Genomic DNA, 13,629 nt, shown 5'->3' with positions numbered 1-13,629 from the left:
AGGTTGAGAAAGCGGTTAAAAAAGCTTACGGGATCCTGGGCTTCATGAATAGAAGTATCGAGTACAAAAGCAAGGAAGTTATGATGAACCTGTATTAAACACTGGTTCAGCCTCAGCTGGAGTATTGTGTCCAATTCTGGGCACCGCACTTTAGGAAGGATGTGAAGGCCTTAGAGAGGGTGAAGAAAAGATTTACGAGAATGGTTCCAGGGATGAGGGACTTCAGTTACGTGGATAGACTGGAGAAGCTGGGGTTGTTCTCCTTGGAGCAGAGAATGCTGACAGGAGATTTGATAGAGGTGTCCAAAATCATGAGGGGTCTAGACAGAGTAGATAGAGAGAAACTGTTCCCATTGGTGGAAGGGTCGAGAACCAGAGGACACAGATTTAAGATGGTTGGCAATAAAACCAAAGGCGACATGAGGAAAAACTTTTTTATGCAGCGAGTGGTTAGGATCTGGAATGCACTGCCTGAAAGGGTGGTGGAGGCAGACTCAATCACTGCTTTCAAAAGGGAATTGGATAAGTACCTGCAGGAAAAAAATTTGCAAGGCTACGGGGAAAGGGCGGGGGAGTGGGACTAGCTGAAGTGCTCTTGCAGAGAGCCGGCACGGGCTCGACAAGCCGAATGGCCTCCTTCCATGCTGTAACCATTCTATGATTCTAACTCCGAGGGTATGTAAATAAACCCATGGACTTGTCTATACTAATGCTAATCCACACTCATTCACCCCAGTGCTAATCAATTAGCATTAATCCATGCCCCCATGCATTTTACAAATCATCACAAATGCTCTCAAAATGTTTTCTTATTCTACGTCAATAACAATCTACCCTCAGTCAAATTCGCCATGCCATCGCCTGTCCATTCTAAACTAACACCACTGCAGCATTGCCAAGTCAGCCAACTACAGCTGTTTTCCCAAACCATTATTAATCCATATCACACCAATGCCAATCTATCTTCAGCCTTCTTCTTTATCCTAATGCCAATCCACAAAATACAGATTTCTCCAAGTTAGTGCTAAATCAATCCAGCCAAAGTCCATCTAGATCCAAGCAACCGACACTAATATGAATCCATGCTCAGCCATCTTCTCCAGATGAAATCCAATCCATAGTTAAGTAGTTCTTTTACAGTTGTACCAACCTACAGGCAGGAGGCAGCATGTCGACGAAAAGGTAAATCCATGCTCAGCTCCCTATGATTTGCCCCGAAGTGGTTGGTCACAGATTTTGCCAGTTGTACCATTTGGCAGTGAATCAGGCCACAGGTAGTGATAACATTCTTGGTTATCTCAATGTTAAATTGTGCCCCTTTATGCTTAAATTTTAATACCTGGTGATCATATGCATTCGTCTGTGTGTGCATGTGTATAATTTTATGGGCTGGGAGTGGTTTTGTGAGGCTCACAGTGGCTGTCTGAGCAGTTATCATCTAACAGTGCCTTTGTGCGCTCCATGCTTTTGATTCATTACAGCATTCATGCAAGAAAATTAAAAATTATAACATTATTACTGCAGGTTAAGTGCAGGATATTCTACGTCCAATCAATATAGTACAGGAGGTGGCCATTTGGTCCCTTGTGTCTGTGTTAGCGGTGGCTCTTTGACTGGAGCTGTCGACTTTAAATTTCACTGCCCTTTGTCTGTACCCTTTTATATTCTCCCCTGTCAAATACTTGTCCATTTCTCTTTCAAATGGTGCTATAGTCTCTGCCTCAATAGCTACTCCTGCTAAAGCACTCTCCCTCTGTGTGACAAAGTTTTTTCTAACGTCCTCCTCCATTCTTTTAGTGATTTGGGTCAATTTTAACCCAGAGGGTGGGGGGGGGGAGGAAACGATGCGTGGGATGGGGTTAAGATCAGGCAAACACTCCACTTACCAGCCAGAGGTCGCACCGCTCCCACCCGGGCACATTTTATCTTCACCGGCTTTAAAGTCAGCAAAGGTTCCTGCCTCAGGCAGGCAGGAGCCTAATTTAAATTTAAAAGTCACAGTCCAATGATGTCGTTGGCGGCACCATAACGTGATTTTTACGACGACTCGGCGGGGAGTGGGGTGGGAGGCCTGTCTGGCATCAAACCCGCCGGTGGGATGCAGCAGAGTGGCCAGAGGAGGCCAAGGTAAGTCATCATTTTTATTCCTCGGGGAAAGTGCTCCTCTGGGCACCGGAAGCAATCCCCTGTCCTGGCCCTCCCTCGCCCTCTCCCTCCCCACAATGGCATCTTTTTGAGAACATTTCGTTCCCCCCCCACCTCCCCCAGTATTTACCTTATGCCAAAATGTCATTCTCTTAGGTCCCTGATGGCAGTCGGCTCCCACCCCAATTCCTATTCCCACCCACTGGCCTTAACATCATTCCCACCGGTTTTGGGTAGGAGACCAGTTTCAAATATTAAAATGAGGGCTGGGCATTAAAATCGGCCAGGCCATGCTTCTTTCAGAACATCTGGGTGCAGTGCCTGTTTTGGGCCTCCGCCACACCGACCCCTCCCACTCCCACACACCGACCCCTCCCTCACACCGACCCCTCCCTCACACCGACCCCTCCCTCACACCGACTCCTCCCACTCCCACACACCGACCCCTCCCTCACACCGACCCCTCCCTCACACCGACCCCTCCCTCACACCGACCCCTCCCTCACACCGACTCCTCCCACTCCCACACACCGACCCCTCCCTCACACCGACCCCTCCCGCACACCGACCCCTCCCTCACACCGACCCCTCCCTCACACCGATCCCTCCCTCACACCGACCCCTCCCTCACACCGACTCCCCCCTCACACCGACCCCTCCCTCACACCGACCCCTCCCTCACACCGACCCCTCCCTCACACCGACCCCTCCCACTCCCACACACCGACCCCTCCCTCACACCGACCCCTCCCTCACACCGACCCCTCCCACTCCCACACACCGAGCCCTCCCCCACACCGGCCCCTCCCTCACACCGACCCCTCCCTCACACCGACCCCTCCCTCACACTGACCCCTCCCACACACCGACCCCTCCCTCACACCGACCCCTCCCTCACACCGACCGCTCCCTCACACCGACCCCTCCCACACACCGACCCCCCCCTCACACCGACCCCTCCCGCACACCGACCCCTCCCTCACACCGACCCCTCCCTCACACCGACCCCTCCCGCACACCGACCCCGACCCCTCCCTCACACCGACCCCTCCCACACACCGACCCCCCCCCACACCGACCCCTCCCTCACACCGACCCCTCCCTCACACCGACCCCTCCCACACACCGACCCCTCCCTCACACCGACCCCTCCCACACACCGACCCCTCCCTCTCCCTCACACCGACCCCGACCCCTCCCTCACACCGACCCCTCCCACACACCGACCCCTCCCTCACACCGACCCCTCCCTCACACCGACCCCTCCCACACACCGACCCCTCCCACACACCGACCCCTCCCTCACACCGACCCCTCCCACACACCGACCCCTCCCACTCCCACACCAACCCCTCCCACACACCGACCCCTCCCACTCCCACACACCGACCCCTCCCACACACCGACCCCTCCCTCACACCGACCCCTCCCGCACACCGACCCCTCCCACACACCGACCCCTCCCCCTCCCTCACACCGACCCCTCCCGCACACCGACCCCTCCCTCACACCGACCCCTCCCTCACACCGACCCCTCCCACACACCGACCCCTCCCCCTCCCTCACACCGACCCCTCCCGCACACCGACCCCCCCCGCACACCGACCCCCCCCTCACACCGACCCCTCCCTCACACCGACCCCTCCCTCACACCGACCCCTCCCTCACACCGACCCCTCCCACACACCGACCCCTCCCACACACCGACCCCTCCCTCACACCGACCCCTCCCTCACACCGACCCCTCCCACACACCGACCCCTCCCTCACACCGACCCCTCCCCCACACCGACCCCTCCCTCACACCGACCCCTCCCACACACCGACCCCTCCCCCTCCCTCACACCGACCCCTCCCCTTCCCTCACTGACCCCTCCCCCACACCGACCCCTCCCTCACACCGACCCCTCCCCCTCCCGCACACCGACCCCTCCCTCACACCAACCCCTCCCACACACCGACCCCTCCCCCTCCCTCACACCAACCCCTCCCCCCTCACACCGACCCCTCCCTCACACCGACTCCTCCCTCACACCGACCCCGACCCCTCCCTCACACCGACCCCTCCCCCTCCCTCACACCGACCCCTCCCTCACACCGACCCCTCCCTCACACCGACCCCTCCCCCACACCGACCCCTCCCTCACACCGACCCCTCCCCCTCCCTCACACCGACCCCTCCCCCTCCCCCTCCCTCACACCGACCCCTCTCACGTTTTAAATCTCCCTCCCCCCGGGTCTGTGTCCTGTTCTTGCCAAATCACCAACCAATGGAAACAACCTTCACTATTTATCCTCTCAATCCTTTCCTTACCCTTTCATAATTTTGAAACCCTCTATTTGATGCCCACTTTGATGTCAGTTTGGCTCTGGGGTTACCAATCTTGCCTCTGAACCCAGAAGGTCTTGGCTTCAAACCCCATTCCAAGATTTGAGCACATAATCTGGGCTGGCATTTCAGTGCTGCACTGCAAGAGCACTACACTGGCAGGGGTGGGGTTAAGTTTTTGCCTTCACTGTCTGGGTGGTAATTTGATGGAGTGGACTGCCTGCCCATTGTAGGGGTGGAGGGGATGAGTGGTTGGGGTAGCTCTACAACAGACGGGAAAATACGCTTCCCCAGATTTCCACCAAGTGGTGAAGATGGGAATTTATCCTGTGGTGTCTTCCAGTTGAGATGTTTGACCTAAGCCCTGTTCAGGTGGAAAGGTCCCATGGCACTATTCAAAGAAGAGCAGGGTGTCCTGGGGTTCTGGCCAATAGTTATCCCTCAACCAACACCACCAAAGAACATTAGCTGGTCATTTGTCTCGCTTGCAGTTTGTGCGACCGTGCTGTGTGCAAATTGGCTGTCACATTTGCCTACAAAACAACATTGGGTACATTTCAAAAGAAACTTCTTGAGTGTGAAGTGCTCCCCCACCCCCCCCCCTCACCCACCTACTACCAACACACACCCTCCGCCCCCCCCCACCCCGCCCAAATCCTTAATGACCTTGTACAGGGACCGTTTCCATGGGTCACCGATGGTGATCTTACTCCTGAGGCCCCACCCATTTTGACATCATCCCCAGCAGCTTTGAGCGGGAGTTCCTAGCACATCATCCAGCACCACCACAATGCTTTTAGCTCTAAGCAATTTTTTTTAGAGTCACGCATTTCGGGAGTTAGCGAGATTTTCCGTAGTGGAATTCCATCATGGATTTTCTACAATGGACAGAAAATCCTGCAGGGCCCTCTGCGAATCAATAAAAATTGACTTTTTTTAATAACAATTACTTATAAACTAATATATACTAATAGATTCTGTACAAATTCTATAAAATATTCTAAATTATAACTAAATATATTTTATTATACAATTTAATCTATTTCATGTTTTGTTTATTTTAAACAAACTTTCTTTTTATTTCTAAAGCTTTAAAATTATATGAAAGCCTTTTTTATATACTGTCGAATCTTTTTGTTCTATTTTGTGTTCTTTTGTTTATTTTAAACCAACTTTTATTTCTAAGCTTTTTAAAATGACATGAAAGACTTTCTTTATAAACCATTTTTTCAATGACGTTAATATACTTTCAATTTCCAATGTAATCTATTTCACATTGGCGGATTTAATTTTAACCGCTGTTTGGTATAGAGACAGCGTTGGGATCCCTGTGGGGATCCATGCCTGCAGGGAGCGGATAGTTGGCAAATAGGGGCTACAATGTTGCAGCCCTGTTTTTGATTGCATGCTCCCCGCTGGGAGTATGAGATTGGAAAGTTCACCTTTATATTCCTAATATACTCAGCAGAATGACGTATTCTGCAGTACATCCGATATGCTCCTCTCCTTATAAAACACAAGAGATCTGCTCATATATATTAATAGTGGTTAAATATCATCCGACAAATTTTTTTTTTACACTTGCCACACTACAGTAATGATGACATGTGCATTTTGCAATTTAGGTGCTTTATCTTGCACTCATCACAATGAGGAATATCTGTTTTTAGGCATGGAACACTTTTCTATTTTTGTCCTCCCTGTCAGTGTCTCGCACTCTCAGGTCAGGTACAGCACAGGTTTGATGTGCAATAAAACTCCCTCTACGTGGCGCAGGCTCGAGGGGCCGATTGGCCTACTCCTGCTCCTGTTCCTTATGTGCTACTGCGCCCCAGTCGTTTTCACAAGAGCATCCTTATTGCTCCAATGTGGCATGCCCATTCCTCAGACCATCCCTGAAGCTTCTCTGGCCCCGATTTTAACTCCCCCCCGCCCCCCCCCCCCGCCTGGCGGAAACTGGGCGGAGGGTAGTTAAAATGAGGAAAGCGACTTACTCACTCTGATCCCGCTGCCTTCTGATCTTAACCTGCTCTTCTGAGCAGGCGAGCAGGACACTGCAGGAAGGCAGCGGGGTCCTGTTTAAGCATGTAGATCGGGGCCTACCGATGTTGTCATTGGGACCCGTGCTGCGATTTTAGTTGGAGGCCTGAGCAGGGGAACAGTGATGGCTTCCCTGTCAGACCAAACCTGTCGGGAGCTGGGTCGTGGGCCTGAAGAAGCCTAGCTAGGTCATTTATTACATTTTCTTTTAGGCTCCTTTGGGCCTCACAAGGAAGCCTTGAGCCTCTGCTACCCCAGGCTCATCCCCTCCCCCCGAGCGCGTCCAGAGCCCCCCCACCACTCCTCCCTCAACCCCCCCCATCACCATTGACTGCTGGGGACCAATCTCGTGGGTCCCTGGCTGTGGTCCCCTGCCGCCGAATTCCCGCTCCCGCCCCCGCTCCCGGCCGGGTAGTGGATTTGGCCGGGTCCCGGCGGGCATTGGAGAAAATTTACGGTAATGCAGCCCAGCCGTTAAGATCGGCTGGGTCTCCTCATCCCCGAGTACGCTGCCACTTTGTGGCTCACGCGCTTTGTACCCATCCTTAAAATCGGGGCTTCTGTGTGAAATTATCAATTCAGTGACAACTAGTGACAGTTTGGCCTTTTACCATCAATGCTTCCAAACAATAACAACCCTAACAACTCTCCCAGTGACTCCCGCATATTGTTCCCACAGTAAGCCATCATTCTCCCGGAACCTGCCTTGTCTGTATGGCTCAGTACTGAACCAAATAGTGCACTTGTCCCACTGAACCATCAGAGGTGCCCCTATAGTCCATTTCTAACCACTGTCGTTCCTTATCTTGATGGATGAACTACAGCGGCAATATATATATATATATATGTTTTAATAGATGTAAAGGGAGCGGTGTGATGACATAACAGTGCCACTGAGTGATGCGATATGGGCATGCCCAAATGATTCCTCACAAAATGAGGCCAAGGGCTTCCCCAAAGTGAAGGAGCAAAGGAAGATGAGAGTTTGGGTCAGCTTTCCTCACTCTTGTGCAGCTCCTAGCAGCTGATTACCAAGCTCCGTTGGTGCAATCCTGGAACTAGGCCTGCACTCTGGACAAGGAAGTGGTCCGGTTAAGGTGAAGGGGTTGTTTTAGGGGAGAAAATAAATAAAAGAAATAAAAATTGGTGGTATTCATCGGAGGAAATATATCAGAATATGAAAGGTGCATGCAGGCCAGAATATTGTCCATTCGTGGTTAGTGGGTGGAAAATCTAGTAATAGTTCCGTGATTTCAGTGCAAAAAAAATGCTAAACTATTTTGTTCTTTTTTTTTAAATGTGTTTGCTAAGCAGGCGAGGAAGGGGAAAGTAAGCTCAAAGCTTACAGCAGAAGACGAACCTACAGTGAGCAGGGGAAGTGGCATTGGAAGGTCCAGATCAGATATGGGAAAAAAGTCTGGCAGAGGTTAATCAGCGATGCACAACTTTCTAGCACTGTGTTCTTGTACTGTATTGTGCCAAAAAGGATCTCAGTTCAGAAATCACGAGTCTGCAAACCATTGTTTTACTGTGTCACCAATGTAAACTTGGAATAGAACAAAGAATATAACTCTTTTCACACCCTCAGGCCATCTCCAAATATAAATAGAAAAAATAAGGCCTAATCATACTGCTATAATTTGTACAAAGGGAGAGTAAGCATGCGTAGTATTATACTGTCCAACAACAATACAACTTATGATATGAGTTAGCAATGGATTGATTACACCAAGTGAGATACAATATGTAAGCAATTATTTCTGGTACTTTGCATGCTTGGGATATAGTAATTTATTGGCAGGATATTTAACTGTCTTATGAACTCACTGTGAATTATCAGTACAGTTGTTAAATTATTTCCAATAGATTCTTAATTGTAAGAAGAGATTAAGGCCTAGAGACTGCACCTGGAATACTGCATACAGTTTTGGTGTCCATACTTAAAAAAAGACATACTTGCTCTCGAGTCAGTACAAAGAAGGTTCACTCGGTTAATCCCGGGGATGAGGGGGTGGACATATGAGGAGAGGTTGAGTAGATTGGGACTCTACTCATTGGAGTTCAGAAGAATGAGAGGCGATCTTATTGAAACATATAAGATTGTGAAGGGGTTGGATCGGGTGGATGCGGGGAGGATGTTCCCGATGATGGGTGAAACTAGAACTGGGGGCATAGTCTTAGAATAAGGGGCTGCTCTTTCAAAACTGAGATGAGGAGGAACTACTTCACTCAGAGGGTGGTAGGTCCATGGAATATGCTGCCCCAAAAAGCTGTAGAAGCTACATCATTACATAAATTTAAAACAGAAATAGACAGTTTCCTAGAAGTAAAGGGAATTAAGGGTTACGGGGAGCGGGCAGGAATTTGGACATGAGTCTAGGTTCGGATCGGTCATGGCCCTGTGGGTAGTGGAGCGGGCCCAGGGGCCGTGTAGCCTGATCCTGCTCCTATTTCATGTGTCTAATTCTGTTAGATTCAGGAGATGGTTCTGTGATAGTAGATTGGCGGCTAGGATCAGATCAGCCATGATCTTATTAAATGGCAGAGCAGGCTCGAGGGGCGATTGGCCTACTCCTGCTCCTATTTCTTATGTTCTTATGTAAATTCGGTATAGCCGCGTTTGGGGCGCTAGTCCTGGCGATGCGCAAAGTTTAGCGCCAGGCGCAATTTAGCGCCACCTAGCGCGATATTGGGTTGCAGCGCCCCTAAAGGTGATTGCGGCGCTAAATCAGGCGCTGCACACTACTCTTAAGGCTCTAACCCAGTGGCGCAACCCAATTTCGCGGCGGCGGGGCGCAGCGAGGGTGCTGTCAATAATCACTTTCCCTGAGACACACTGGCGCCGGCCAGCTCTTAAAGGGGCAGGTCAATTGGCATCACCAGACACACTCACTGCCTTGTAGGCCTTCAAAGCGGTGGGAGCCTACCTGTGGAGCACCAGCCTAGCAAGACATGGAAAGGGTGAGGCAGAGGGCGGAACGCCTCACTGATGGGGCATTGGATGCTTTGGTTGGCGCAGTGGAATCAAGGCCAAGGAAGATGGTCGGAATGTGATTTATGTTTTGGACAGTCTCCCGGGTGTGAGAGGCAGTTATGTGTCAATGTATTAGTTTTGCTTTCTGTTGCCATAGCTTTCTCATGTTTGAAGGAACCACATTTTGTGTAATGAAACACTTTCTTCATTTACAATGGCCATGCCTTCTATTTACATGCATCTTGCCCTTCACAGGCTTGGGGGTATCAGACCAGTTCCATTCCTGTTCTTGGAATGGTAGCAAGCATTCCGTGAGAGGGGCCTAGAAGCTACTTCTGATCAGCCTCTGACACGCAACCTGAGAAGAGCCGCTCGCATAGAAGTTCAGGCCAGCAGGCATCTTCTCAGCCGCCGACAGAGATGTCCTGCACCTTATCTGAGGCTGCAGATCTGGCTGAAGCAGCTGGCACAGCTCAGTCACCACCTCCTTTCTAAATCGCAGCCTTCTGACACACTGCTCCTCCGGCATGTTCATGTAGGAAAACTGCTGTCGGAAAACCCTGCCAGCGTAAGGTCTGCTGTGGTGACGTCTGTTGGCCCTCCTCCGTCTGGCCATGCCCGCTCTCCTCTCCCAGCGTCTCAGTGCCCTTTCCAGATGATTCAGCAGCAGGACGTTCCCCTCCAATGCAGCCCCCATAATAAGTGCCCACAGGAAAGTTCCCCGTTGTCAAGGCTCACCAACAGCAAGGTGATGGTCAGAAGGCTGAAGATCGTCTGCCTGCGCTGGCTCAGTGGTCAAATGGCTCTCAGTGTGCAGCTCAGCAACTCTTTGTAGCTCTCGAGGAAGTTGTGCTCCAAAAATGGCTGCCGCTTTTAAACCACACCAGTCCCCTTTAAATAACGCTCCTCCAGCCCGAGAGCGACCTGGTAAGGTCCAGGTAAGCTGTCACTATTAGCGCCAGGCGCTACGGAGGGGGGCGCCACTGAATTTCCGGTTCGGGGTGCCCAAAAGGCGTTGCACACTCAAATGACATCATAATCAGCCTGCGCCCATGAGCGGGCGCTAAGATTTAGCGCCGGCGCTAAATGCATGCTCAATATGGGGCGAGGCGCTAGGCGCCTTGCGCCCGCCTGGAAATTGGCTAACGCCCCACTTCTCGGCCTCTTTAGGCATTAATCGATGGCGCTAACAACCGAATTTCTCCCCCTAAGAAATTAAGACTTCATTTTGAAAGTTTGGATAAATTAACTAGTGGTCAAACAAAATGTGAGTGTAATTTGAGCTGTAGGAGCAGACAATAATCTGAACAAAACAAGTTTCATTCAACAGCATTCCCAAATAAGCTGTTGCCTTACCCAACGTTAATATAAGTGGTGTAGAGGGAGAGAAATGATACTCTGTATTAATTACTGTTTATTGCTCAAACCCATTCATTTGTTAGGTATTTTCCTATTTATAAATAATTGTTACTAAATATTTTATTTGAAATGAACATTTTTTTAACGTTTCTATAGATTAAATAATGCTTATCGTATTTTTTCTAACAGTTTAACTATTTGAACTATTTGCCTGTATTCACTAGAGTTTAGAAGAATGAGAGGGGATCTCATTAAAATGTATAAAATTCTGACAGGGCTAGACAGACTGGATGCAGGGAGGATGTTTCCTGTGGCTGGGGGGTCTAGAACAAAGGGTCACAGTCTCAGGATACGGGGTAGGCCATTTAGGACTGAGGTGAGGAGAAATTTCTTCACTCAGAGGGTGGTGAACCTGTGGAATTCTCTACCACAGAAGGCTGTGGAGGCCAAGTCACTGAATATATTTAAGAAGGAGATAGATAGATTTCTAGACACAAAAGGCATCACGGGGTATGGGGAGAGAGCGGGAATATGGTATTGAGATAGAGGATTAGCCATGATCATATTGAATGACGGAGCAGGCTCGAAGGGCCGAATGACCTTCTCCTGCTCCTATTTTTCTATGTTCTATGTTCTTGAGCGGATTTCTCAAAAATTGTTTTCCAGTAGTTTTGAAATGCATTCGCTCTGAAAACAATCAATGGATTTTCTTTTATTTAAAGGAGTGCGGTGATGCACATTTAACATTTTTTGGCCTGGAGATTCCAGTTTGTGTTCAAATCTGGAGTTAATGGTGTTGTGTGAGTGTTTCTCTTTTTTTGTCCTTTCTTCGTTTTTCCCAGGTCCGCAAAGTCTCAACCAGGACTCACTCCCAACACCACAAGCAACCATTGTAGACCCCCAGGTCAGACACCTGGACAGGATGAGTTACTATGGAAACAGATTTCTACTTCTTTCATTGACCAATTAGGACGACACCTCAGTGACATCAAACATAATAAAATGAATTTCACAAAAGTGCGCCCTTTTTAAAGGGGCACAAAAAATAAACACCCAAATCATTAAAAAAAACAAAGGGATCTTATCAAATTAAATGAGAATAATGGCCTGGAATTTGCGGTGGGTAATAACAGCGAATGAACAGCGTTCGCTGTCATTAGCCCTTTGAAACTGACCACAACTTGATGCAGATATCCTGAAGTTGCGGTCTGTCATTCACTGCTCCGACACAGGCTGCGCTGTGGCCCGCCCCCGCCTCTGCCCCCCCACCTCCCCCCCTCACACACCGTCCCACACACACAGCCGGCAATCAATGTAATTCTTCCGCGGTAATACCGCTGATAAATACCTCATTAAAAGTAAGACCCTTTTGGATTAGGTGTAACTGGGGTTTTAACAGTGTATTGACTGCTAAACAAACATTATGGCCCTGAAAAAACAATTTAAATTTTGTGAAGTGTCAAATTTATCCATTTTAATAAAAATTTAAATTTTTAAGAAACTTTAAAAAAAAATGTTTTAAGTTTGTTCATCGTTATTTCTATTATGTCCGTGTATAATTGAGACACGGACTGCAGGAGTTGATTATAACAAGTCTTTACTGAATGGAGACAACCTGGAAACTGAAACTACAGAAGCCTGCTAGGGCCTTTTATACAGGGGTGGTCACTGCCAGTACTGCAGTCTGAGACCAGTTATTCCCTTAAAGGTACACACACAACAATTCCTCCCCTTTTAAATAAACAGTACATAACATTCATTTAACAACTAAATAATAACTAATTACAATTACAATTACGGTTGCTAGATACATTGGTTGAAGTTAAGCAATTATAAGTTCAGTCTTTGAGGAGGCTTCCTGATTCTGTCTGGATAACGCCTCTTTGGGATATCAGGTTCTTCTGGCAAGGTTGAGTCGGGATCAATGTCGTTGTTTGGTTCGTCTGCTTCCAATAACACCGATTCTGCGGTAGATGCAATTGGTACTTCGGTTTCATCACCAGGTGTATCAGATCGTAGTGTGGAGTTGACGTTTTCCAGTGACTCTAGAATCTGGTCAGCATGGCATCTTACAGTGCTCTCTCCAATGTCCACGGTATACATTAGAGGTCCTTGCCATGTACAGATCGTTCCTGGCTGCCATTTCGCTGTGCGGTAGTCCCGGGCCAAAACTGGTTGACCTATCTTAAAACTCCTGGTTGGTCTTTCATTCATATTCTGAAACTGCCTGTTCTCCACATCTCTTCTGACGTTTGGCTTAACCAAATCCAAGCGGCATCGTAGTCTTCGATTGAAGAACATCATGGCTGGAGTTTGGTTGGTAACCGCATGTGTCGCATTCCGGTAGGCAAACAAGAAGTTATCCACCTTGTGTTGTAGGGGTATATCTTCATTACACATTGCCTTGATAGCCTTCTTGAATGTTTGAACAAACCTCTCGGCCAATCCATTAGTGGCTGGATGATATGGGGCGGATGTGTAATGCTTAACACCATTGTTCTTTAAGAACCTCTGGAACTCTTCAGACACAAACTGTGGTCCATTGTCAGAGCAAATCTGTTCAGGCAGCCCATTCCTGGCGAATATGGTTCGTAAGACTGTGATAGTTTTTTCTGTGGTGGTTGAGGACATTTTTATTACCTCTGGCCACTTTGAATGTGCATCCACCGCAATTAAAAACATCGAGTCCATAAAGGGACCAGCAAAATCAATGTGCACCCTTTGCCATGGAGATGAGGGCCACTCCCATGGATGTAGAGGGGCTTGTGGTGGGGCGTTTTGG

At 49.1% G+C, this 13,629-nt stretch overlaps 1 protein-coding gene across 1 annotated transcript in view; it reads left to right on the top strand.

Annotated features, from left to right (window-relative positions):
• The window catches only part of LOC147125282 (uncharacterized protein CXorf65 homolog), a 29,861-nt gene extending 17,210 nt beyond the window's left edge, over positions 1-12,651 (top strand). The window contains exon 5 of the mRNA XM_085993733.1: positions 7,829-12,651. Within this exon, the coding sequence (XP_085849859.1) occupies positions 7,829-7,945 (117 nt within the window). The 3' untranslated portion in view covers positions 7,946-12,651. The remainder of the gene's footprint in view (positions 1-7,828) is intronic.
• The last annotated feature ends 978 nt before the right edge of the window (positions 12,652-13,629 follow it).

This window comes from Somniosus microcephalus, chromosome 1, assembly GCF_052327205.1.
Source record: "Somniosus microcephalus isolate GS21.2 chromosome 1, FLI_Smic_1.0, whole genome shotgun sequence".
Taxonomy (NCBI): Eukaryota; Metazoa; Chordata; class Chondrichthyes; order Squaliformes; family Somniosidae; genus Somniosus; species Somniosus microcephalus.
Note: the sequence above shows the minus strand (reverse complement) of the source record. Positions and strands in the feature narration are given on the sequence as shown.